The 11,047-nt window shown below is 43.3% G+C and overlaps 1 protein-coding gene across 4 annotated transcripts in view; it reads left to right on the forward strand.

Moving 5' to 3' along the window:
• LOC107378662 (NF-kappa-B inhibitor delta) overlaps positions 1-7,225 on the forward strand; it is a 10,113-nt gene extending 2,888 nt beyond the window's left edge. For 2 of the 4 annotated variants that reach the window (XM_015948984.3, XM_054740351.2), the window contains 11 exons: positions 1,397-1,539; positions 1,623-1,656; positions 1,752-1,930; positions 2,033-2,214; positions 3,112-3,217; positions 3,290-3,436; positions 3,507-3,555; positions 4,193-4,350; positions 4,514-4,630; positions 6,083-6,247; positions 6,327-7,225. In XM_015948984.3, coding sequence (XP_015804470.3) covers positions 1,397-1,539; positions 1,623-1,656; positions 1,752-1,930; positions 2,033-2,214; positions 3,112-3,217; positions 3,290-3,436; positions 3,507-3,555; positions 4,193-4,350; positions 4,514-4,630; positions 6,083-6,247; positions 6,327-6,398 — 1,352 coding nt within the window. In that variant the 3' untranslated portion in view covers positions 6,399-7,225. Of the gene's footprint in view, positions 1-1,396; positions 1,540-1,622; positions 1,657-1,751; positions 1,931-2,032; positions 2,215-3,111; positions 3,218-3,289; positions 3,437-3,506; positions 3,556-4,192; positions 4,351-4,513; positions 4,631-5,521; positions 6,248-6,326 lie in introns of those variants that run through there. The other 2 variants (XR_011520705.1, XM_070551645.1) reach the window with 2 other exon arrangements.
• Positions 7,226-11,047: the final 3,822 nt, after the last annotated feature.

Here is an 11,047-nt window from a genome sequence, read left to right on the forward strand (position 1 = left end):
AGGATACGCCTGTACTTGGCTGCATTCCTTGTTCCTTCTATTGCAACCGGTCGTCCTGTCCCTGCAGCTGAAAAACACCCCACAGCATGATGCTGCCACTGCCATGCTTCACTGTGGGGACTGTATCGGACACGTGCTGAGCAGTGCCTGGTTTTCTCCACACATACAGCTTAGAATCAAGGCCAAAAAGTTCTATCTTGGTCTCATCAGACCAGAGAATCTCATCTCTCAAACTCCATGTGGGCTTTAATGTGTCATTCACTGAGGAGAGGCTTCCAACGGGCCACTCTGCCAGAAAGCCCTGACTGGTGGAGGGCTGCAGTGATGGGTGACTTTCTCCCATCTCTCTGGAGCTCAGCCACAGTGATCTTTGGGCTCTTTTTTTTACCTTTCTCACCAAGGCTCATCTGTCAATGTGGGGTACTGTGTGTGTACATCAATGAAGAAGAAATTAATTTAATTGATTTTAGCAAACAGCTGCAAAGTAACATGGCTTTGAATCCCTTCCATAAGCGCTGTGAGTGAGTCTAAGTTCATTTGTAAATAACATGTCTGCATCATTTCTCCTGGTTAATTTAGCTCTTCTGTCATTTAGACGTTTCTGATGTTGGCATTTTCAGGACCCCGTGGGTCATAATTATCTGACTCATCTTTAGAAGTTAAATACAATTTATTTTTTCAAAACCAGCAAAAAAAATTAAAAAAGCATTTGTGTTTTGGAATAAAATAAGCTACAGCTTTCCATAATAAAGAATGAGGTTCTTTATCACCGTTTGTCATCTGTTGCTTCAGTCAGAATTCTCATAATAATAATAATAATAATAATAATAATAATAATAATAATCCAGAACATGTCCTTTAGAAGCCTGTCGTCTCAACCTTGTGATCAGCATGTTGAAACAGCGCACGGACATTATCTGTCAGATAAATAAACAGCAAAAATCCAATCCTCTGTAAAATTCCCACTGACAGGAAGAAATGACCTAAAGCTTTGATCAGCTATGAGTTTACAGGCAACAGAGCCAGGGATTCCAGGTGAACCGATGGGAACCATCATATTTAAAGTGAGCTGGGTTAGGGTTAACCCTAACCCTAACCCATCCGAGGTCTAAATGATCCCCTGGCCTTTCAAACTAAATTATTCAACTACAATAAAAGTTATTTTGATCTCAGTAGCTCCACATTTGAACCTCATGATGCCATTAAGGACCTGCTGTTGGCGTGTGTTTGCTGCCTATCCTTGTGTTCGTGAACTAAGTGAGCTTTTAGTGAAACTGGGCTGTATTTGAGATTACCCAGGAAAGAGAGGCTCTGGTCGAGGTCCTGGACCTGACCAGAGGTCAGGGGTGAGAGGACTTTACAGTCATTCCTTCTGGTGCTGTTTCTTGTCTTCCAGCACCTAAAGAGAAGCCGTGCTGCACTCTGCCCACAGTGAAGAAACTCTTGGAGCAGAAGAGAAGGCGTGAGACATCAGCTGTGCCGGCCCCCTGCTCCACCTCCACCTCCAGCACCAGTCCTGCTCCTCCAACCACAGTCTCAGTAAGCAGGCTTACAGAGGCACTCAGCACCTGAACAGAATGCTGTAGCAAATCTTTAATTCTTTTATTTTGGTCTGTCACCAGGAGCCCTTTCCATCAGAGTCCTTTACCTGCACAGGTGAGAACTGTCTACTGCTTTGACTCAGAAACACAAAAGAACAAACGAAGCATCCCGTGTCTGACAGACATCGCTGATTCATGTCTTTATTGTAGGTGCAGCAGTAAGTTACTCAGACATGGCAGTGAGTTATGAACACTGGGTCCCTGAATCTACACACGGTTTCTACGCCGGCACTCAAGGAACGAGCTACGCTGAAGACTTCAGCCTCCCACTGACGTCTGAATACAACACACAGCAGCAGCCAGTTTATGACAGAATGCCTCGGCCGTATGTAAGGAACCGTCTTTGTTCCGATCCATCCACTGCCTCACCGTGAGTTCCTGAGCCTGCTCTGATGTTTAACCAAGGACTTAAATGTGACCTTTTTGCACAGGACTGCTCCTTGGCTGTCACAGACCCCAGTATGGTTTCACCCTGGTCCCTTCTCAGCCCCAGTCAGTCCACACAGCTCAGCTTTGGTCCGAACATGGATGCTGGGAAGCTGGAGGAGGCCCGGATGCTGCTCAAAGGGATGGACTACAGCAGGGCCATCTGTCAGGATGAAGATGGAGACACGTGAGTTCTGAACACAAACTTAACAGAGCAGGAAAACAAGCTGAATGTTCACCACCGAAAATCCTACGTTTCTCATCGGACAAAGAGTTTTAATGGTAAATGGCCTTTTTTAATTAAACGCCATCTAGGGTTCTACAACTCTTTAAGGCACTATACAACACAACCAGACACACACACACACACACACACACACACACACACACACACACACACACACACACACACACACACACACACACACACACACACACACACACACACACACACACACACACACTGGTGGTGGTGATGATGATGAGCTACATTGTAGCCGCAGCTGCCCTGGGGCTGACTGACAGAGGCGAGGCTGGAACACCACCAGGCGAGGAGGGTGATGTGTCTTGCCCATGGACATGACAACTGCCACAGACTCAAACCTGCAGCCCTCTGGTTACGGGGCAGGCACTTCAGTCCTCGCCCACTTAAACTGACTTCTGTAGATTTTACGATGCTCATGCTTATAGATAAAGAAGAAAAAAATGTCGATCCGAGGCACTCATGCTTGTTTTTGGTCCGTCCACATAACCACAGCGTTTCAGACTGAAGTCATGCAAAGATTCACACTATAAGAACAAAATAGTGTGTGTGTGTGTTTTAATACAGCACACACACACATGCTCCTTCTGTACTTCTGAGGTGATGAATTGTTGAAATGTGTGTACATGAGCTGACTATTTATTTACTACCGTCGAGTTTCGTCTGCAGCTGAAAGCGAGACTCTGATGTGTAGTTTTGGTAATTTTAGAATGATTGAAACTAACGAAGCGTGCTGGTGAGTCAGACACAAAGTACCGAAGTAGAGGGGGAACATTGCTGTGATTATTCAGTCTCGTTCACAAGTCATTGTTGCTCGCGCAGCATCCTACACATCTACACCGCCAAAGGCCTCAGGGAGTGTGCATACGCTGCTGCAGAGAAGCTGAGGGATGTTGGCGAGCTCGATGCCAGAGAGCACAAGGGAAAGGTACAAATCTTCACTATTACTTATAAAGACAAATGCGTGAACACCACTCTCATGGATGAATGTGCTCTGCAGACGGCTTTGTTGGTGGCAGTGACGGCGAACCAGCCCGAGATCGTCCAGGACCTGCTGTCGCTGGGGGCCGACATCAACGCCTGTGATTTTAAAGGACAGACTGCTCTTCACGTGGCTGCTCACTATGGATTCCCAGGTGTTCTGCAGGTAAACCTGCAGCAGCGTTGGATTACTGTAGACACAAAAACATTACTCAGAGCTTTTCTTTCTGCTGCAGGCAGTTCTGTCTGGCAGGTCCATCAACTTGGAGGCCCGCAACTTTGAAGGTAATTTCACGTTTTGCCCTCATTTGGTGAAATGTAAATAAACTACGCTGCTAACGCAGTTCTGTGCTAAAGTCCCGGGTCACCTCGCTTTTCTCTGTTTGCATTCTGGCTTTCTTACAATCTTCCAGAGTGGTTTTTGTTAGAACACTCAAGTCTTTGACCTCTTTCAGGTTGTTTCCTTGTTCAGTTGGAATGTTTCTGTAAGCCACCGAACTTCCACCTGTGACTCGTTCACCATAACCGTTCTAAATGGGATCTTTAGGACCTTTATTACAGAGGGCCTGTCTTCAGAACAACTGGTTTCTCCCAAAGGAAACTCAAGGTTTAGGCTAGTGACTGCGGGATGATTCATCTCTGGTCCTGTCTCGGGTCTGATGGATTTTATTCTTTTTAATGAAAACTTTCTTTCTTTCAGATACGCTTCATCCGCCGTAAAAAAGTATTTATTGCTCTAATGGTCACGGTCCACCTGAAAAAACAAGGACACAGATTTAAGACAACCTCAGATAAAAAAGGAAGTTTGGCTGCGTGACACTTGAGCGTGAAGATGCCAGGGGCGGTGCTAAACTTTTGCACCACTCTCCGTTTCTGTGCTCACTAACTGAAACGTGACACGAGCCTCCCCTCTTCTCTTCAGGGATGACTCCTCTCCATTGTGCAGCCATCTCCCACAGCATCAGCGTGAAAGCTCTGTCTGCCTCCGGGCCGGCAGATGTTCACCTCCAGGCCAAAGCTGCTGAGAAGCTGTCGTGCGTACAGATGCTGCTCAGCTCAGGAGCGTCTCCCAGCAGCCAGGTACAGGTCCTCGACAGAGGGGGAGCCTCTCAGCTCGCCAAACCCAGCTAAGCAGGAAGTGTTGCTTTTGTGTAGTTGTGGTGACATCATACGTTCTCTCGCTACCTTCCCTGGCTTTAAATGCCATGCTAACTGCCCCCCCCGCCCGATTCTCACACTCTAGGAAATCAAAAGCAACAAGACCGTGCTGCATTTGGCCGTCAAGGAGGGGAACATCGACTTGGTGCGTTACCTGCTACGCGTTCCCCTGCCCAACATGAAAGACTTTGTCAACATGAAAGTGAGTCCCGCCCTGACGCGGAAACTCACAACTCTACTTTCTAAATGTGTGTGTGTGAGCAGTGGCGGAGCTTGATATGTGCAACATGTGCGGCCGAACAGGGCGGCAGTCTGCAGGGGGCGGCATTTAATTTCCTTTTTTTTTTTTTTTTTCTAAAAAAAATTATTATTTTTAGCATCAACCAATACATAAACAAAACATAGAAATCGCTTGTTCTTAATAATGATAGTGATGATAATAATAATATTTCTGTAATAAAAGCACAACAAAGTGTAACCCATATCAACTACTCCCTGTCACATGACCCACGTCAGCTGATGTGAGGTCCCTCTCCTGATTGGCTCCTTCCAGTCGCGGCAAACATGAAAGTTGCTCCTGCCGTGGCTGTAAGCTTGTTGCTTGTAGAACGGCGTTGGAAAACAAAGCGTTTTTCTCCCCTCAATTCATTTATACTCTCATTTTACCTCAGCGGTAAGTGTTCTTAACATCTACCAATAACACTCTTTTACTTGTCAGTGACCAGTCGATCGTTTTCGCTATAAAAAATGACCTTGTTCGGCGGAGTTCCCACCGCGAGCAGAACTCCGGTTCAAAAACGCTGTTTTTGAAACACTTTTATTTACTTAAGCACTTTAATGGGCTTAACTTGAAACCAAGAGCAATCGAATTATTATTGTTATGTGTTGCCTTGAATTCGGCTATGCTGTCTGTCAGACAGTTGTTTTCCTTTATTGTTGTTTTTGTATTTGTTTGTAGCAAACGCTACTGGAATGCATAGATTGAGCTACGTAGCCAAGATGATTAATAATTGACCTGTTGTACATTCGTGATATGTTTACCGGTAAACTGAATAGAACTTGATGTGCTAATGAACATTTCTCTGGCCTACAGGTCAGGTTTTTTCCCCATGTTGAACTGATCTTCTTCATATTGAAGTGGCGAGCTGGTAGGACCATTCTTTCTTTTTGGAATCGGGAAATGAGCTATTATTTACCCCATGAAAAACGGAGTGGCAGCGGGCCGCTGGAGGTGCCCTGCTAGTATGATCCCGTTTAAACTGTAAACTGCCATAAAATAAAAACTATAATAGCTAGAGCGGTCTTTTTTTTAGCTGAAAGTTGAGACTCTCGCCTTTCAGCACATCTGTACTGTACAAGTCGATGATGCCATCATGTTGCGTTAAGTGTGTCTATTTCAGTAGAACTTTGACAAGTGGTGAGAAGGTGGCCAGGAGCTGGATGTTATATTCAGTTAGCAAACGTTGTTATATATACACTCCACACAATTTGAAACAAAGTTGTAGGTGTAATGTTTTTTCGTGTGTGTGTGTGTGGGGGGGGGGGCGTCACAGGGGGATCTCGCACAGGGCGCCATTTAGGCCAGCTCCGCCTCTGTGTGTGAGACGTACATTAAACGGTCATGCTGCACGTGCATCTTTTCTAATGCTTCCAGGCTCACGGTCACACAGCGCTGCACATGGCCGCCGGTCTCCATGGTAACCCCCACCAGGAGGAGATCCTGCAGCTCCTCCTGAGCAAAGGAGCCGATCCCAGCATCCGCAACCTGGAGAACGACCAGCCGGCTCACCTGCTGCAGAGCGGTCTGCAGGGAGAGCAGGTACGCCTTCGCCTGGCTTCGTTGCGTCGCGCCGTTTCTCTCTGCATCCCGACTAACTTGCTCTCGCTTTCACTTCCAGCTCAAGCTTATGTTGAAGAAACGAAGCGCTTCTTCACGTCGACGAATTCTGTCCTTGCAGGACCAGGAATGATTTCAGACCACTTGTAATCCTCGTTAGGAAGGAAAGAGTCTAAGGCGATTCCTCTGTTAGGAGGACAGATGTCTTATTAGGAGACACTGGGAGTCTGGCCTACGTGTGGACAGTAAAACTGCTTCAGCCTTCATTCGGTTTACATTTGAAACAAACCCAGACTTGATTTAATGTTCAGTGCTATATTTATTTTTCTAAACATTTTTTCTCTCCGTTTTAGCTAAATAAACCTAAAAATATAAAAAAAAGTGTTTGAAACGACAATTTCAAACATCTAATTAGAAACTTTTATGGAGTTTATTTATGTTGTGAAGAAATGAAGGCAAGTTTTCCTTTTCCCAGCAGGCTAACCTCCCAGTTAATGGTTGATTTCTATGAAATCGTTTGAATCTGCCTGAAAGTCCTCGGTGGTATCATAGTGATACTCTGGTGTTCCATCAGCACGCGTCTTTTAAACATGTTTAAATGTTCATCTGTACGCGTCATACGTGTGTGTGTGTGTGTGTTTGACATCAGGTGCAATTCTCTTTGTGGGGGAAAAAGAAGCTTTACTATGTAAAACTTCAGGTTTTTTATTATGACAAAGATGTCGTTTGTCATCAGCCAGATTCTGATTCACTGTGCATTTCACCGATGAGTCACGAGTAAAAGTACATCAACACTGTTCCGTCAGACGCTTTTGAACAGTCCCAGCTACGTTTGGTGAGACAGGTGGAAAACACACCGCCCCACCTGAACGCCTGTCTGGCTGTTCACACTCGCCATGAAGGAGCGTTCACGTTTCAGACCCGTGTGTTCACCCACTTCTTCCTGACTCGACCACGAAGCTTCCTCCGAAACGACCAGACGTGATCCAGTTTCTCTTCAGCAGATAAAGAAAAATAAAAGATTAAGCTCTCGGGAAATCACAAGATTGTGTTTATTTAAATGCTTCTTATTTTCTGTACCGATGTTTAACCTGATGAGCAGTGTAGCCTCATTCTGGAGGCTCGGAGCTTGTGTCTGTGTCGCCTTTTTGATGAAGCGATGTGAACACCCAACACATTAGTCTCTCGTTTCAGTTGTTTGTCATGTTTTATTTATTATCATGCTAAGCTATTTTTAAAGAACAACAAGCCACATGAACGTTTTCTCTTTTATACGTGATGACGTCATTAATTCAAACTGGACACATTTATCCTTTATAATCATGCTGTCAGTTTTATTGTTTCTCTGGAGTAAAATACTTGTAAGACAAACCAGGTGTGTTGTTTTGTTTGACCAGGTGCACGTTATAAAGTCTCACTGGTGGGAAAAGTTTTAAATTAAAGAAGTTTTATTACAATTGACGTTGGAAACCCTGTTTATGGACCACTCAGCTACCAGAGTTCCAGAACATGAGCCTAAATGGTGTTTGCACCAAACTGAAGATGTGGTCTTGGTTTGCGCTCGTGGATCTCGTCTCAGCGTTCCTCTCTTCCAGACGTTTTCTACACAGCTGGAGGAGGAACTGTGGATAAGAAGTGAGAATTACTGACAGAATCACAAACGTCGGATTTAAACGACTGACTTGGGGAGAAACGTACCTTCTGTTTTAGGAATTTGGGTGCCAGAAGAGCTGGAACCTCTGTGATGGGAAACAAAACATAATTAGTGCATCGTTATGTATATTTTTAGTAGCTGACCACGTTTTCAGCTAATTGTGTGTGTAAACTGAAAACTGTGGCAACAACTCAAACTTAACCAAGAGTTTCTGTTATCAGAGTCAGAAAATTAGTTGAAGCCACAGGCTTCTAGTTTGTGGTGCTTAAAAATCTGCCAACATTATTTAGTTATTAGTTGCTTCAACATCAGCAAATCATCAGATTTTCACTCATTTTCCAAAAGTAGATGAACTGAGTCAGTAAAAGAAAATGACATAAATAGGAATTTTCTAGTAAAACTTTACAAAAAGGATCACTTTATTAATGTTACTTAATGTATTATTAAGCATTAATAAACCAAGGGTCCCTTTATTAACCATTATTGTTTATTATTAAGTGTCCTTAACAAGACAATGTGTAGTTTTTGCCGTTAAGCTCTGGAAATATCCACTAAAATATTGTTGAAAATTATTCTGATGTCTTCCTAACACAACCATGAAAATCGTGTCTAAATTACACGAGAGCAGGTCCAAGTCTCTGGGCAACGCAATACTACGGTAGTCCGTGAGGACAAAATGCATTTACTGATTTGTAACAAACGATAACTAAACTTCCTTCAGTCAGAAATGTTTTACACATTTACCTCGTCGCTCGTCGACAGTAATGAAAGGGAGTCTGATGTGTTTGTCACCTTGCTGGAGGTTGTGCTCGGACCCTAATGACCTTCAGTTGGTACGATCCAACCAACCACCGCTTGTTTACAATGATCTAGGTGTACTGCCCCCTATCACCAGGGAAAATACATGTAATGTACCAATGGCCAGTTTTCATCAACACAATGACCAGAAGTTAACTTTCATTTGCAGACACAAACACACCACCTGTCTGGCCCACAACACCGTCTCTTTAAGGTTAGGACAAAGGGCAAAGGTGGGGGTCTGCTTAGTAATGTATTACATTATACGGTTAAGCATTTGTTAATACTTTATTTAATAGCTTATTAATGCTTAATAATGCAGTAAGTTACATTTCACTGACAATGCGTACTTTTTACCATTAATCTCTGGAAATATCCGTTGAAATGTAGTAAATGAATTAAAAGATACTCAGTTGTTGAAAAACATTGGCGGTTTCAAAACATACAACCATAAAAATCTAAAATGCATGGGAACGGGTCTAAGTCTCTGGGCGACGCCATATTGGATGCCATGTTTCCTTCTATGGAGGCCCGTGAGGACAGAATGCATTTACTGGTTTGTAACAAACATGTTCTTTTACACATTTACCTCTTCGCTCATTGCAGAGATGAAAGGGAGTCTGCTGGAGGGTGCACTCCCAAGGACTTTTGACCCTAATGGCCATCTGTGGGTATGGTCTTACTTGAAGACAAAAATAATGCTTGCTTGCAAGGATTTAGGTATCTACTGCCCCCTGTCGCCAGGGAAAATACACACTGTCACTTTAATAAAGGTACCCTTAGTGTAAAGTATTACCCTTTCTTCTGCTCAGGAAATGGATCTAATGTTCAGTCTGTCAACAACACGAGGATCTGAATCCTAACTGTCAGTTTTTAACGTAACATCTAATAGTTTTCAGTAACATCTGGTCAGGTCTGCAGCAGGAAGTCACGCTTCACACTGATCTGAGACGCTGGTTGTTTCACCTCAGCCAGTTAAGGTCAGATGAATCTCTTTTTCGTAGAATAAACTCATTTTGGACAAACATAGTAGTTGTAACTGATGTCTAATAAGAGTGTAACAGAACATTAACCCACACCAGTTATTTAGTGGCTGATCTAAAATGGGCAGAATAGCTATTTATTAAATTCACTTTTATTTTGAAGTTCTGCTGACAGCGTGTTGTTTAGCCTAAATATTAGCAGACACAGTAGCAGATTGGTGGTTTGGGCGAGTCTTTGTTTTTTACGTAGAGTTTTAAGTGTTCCCTCATCAAAGAGGGTTTTAGTTTAATACTAGCGAGGCCAGACTTTCCCAGAATGCACTCTGGTCCGTAAAGTACTTCTAAAAACTCAGATACTCACACAGAGCCATCAACAAGTGCTATGCATTACTTTCTGCTTAGAAACCCATGAGCTCAGGTAAGACTCAGATTTTGGAAAATAAATCTTTTTTTTTCTGTTATCTAGTCGAACTACATCTGTTGCTCTGAATGATTGTTTTTCTTCTACATGTTTGCTGAGATCGACTTCATGCATGTCATCTTGTTTTAGACTGCCTGGTATTGTTCACAATTTCTAGTTGGTGGCCAGTCCCAGTACAGCACAGCACTTAAACCGCAGGACCTCTGTGTTTCACGTGGAGTTTCTACGCTGAGTTTGATGGTTTTCCTTCCTCCAAATATTACATTTTCCACTCCTACTTCCTGTTTGATGTCACCATCTATTACAATTCTGGAGTGAAAATAAAAATATGCTGCAGTATTTTTGAGTCCTACATATTCAGATGAACTAATCAGTTTTCTTCTTTACCGGATCTCCTTGCTGAGCTAATTTTAGACCAATTTAGACTTTAGTCTTACTTCTCTAAAATGTTCCCCTCCATCTACTTTTAGCTGACATTTGTAAATCTGATGATGTTTCTCATCCTTTTTTACCCATGAATAAAGAAAATGCAAAAGTCAGCAAACCTTTAAGCAGCACCGCACCACCACCAGATCAACATTTTGAGCTGTTAGACATTAAATCGTATCTTTCGTCTTGTTTTGCCATTCAAGCAACATGCGATCAGCTGAGACTGCTCATTCACTACCAGCACATACACTCTGGGTTTAAGTGCATAAATGTTAACAAGACCAAGCACTGGAATGTGTTGGAAGTGTGTTTTAGTTGAAGTGAACAGAACAGGGAAAGGGTCTTGGAGAAGCTGCATCCACGGAAATTAAAACCACGAGAAAAGTTCACTTGGAATATTTTTTGATGAAAGAGGAAATTTCAACCCCCTGCAGTGATTGTGTAATCAGTTCAACGTCATACAACATGCATGTCACCAGATCTTGCACAGTTCTTAC

Source organism: Nothobranchius furzeri, chromosome 5 (assembly GCF_043380555.1).
Source record: "Nothobranchius furzeri strain GRZ-AD chromosome 5, NfurGRZ-RIMD1, whole genome shotgun sequence".
NCBI classification, from domain to species: Eukaryota; Metazoa; Chordata; class Actinopteri; order Cyprinodontiformes; family Nothobranchiidae; genus Nothobranchius; species Nothobranchius furzeri.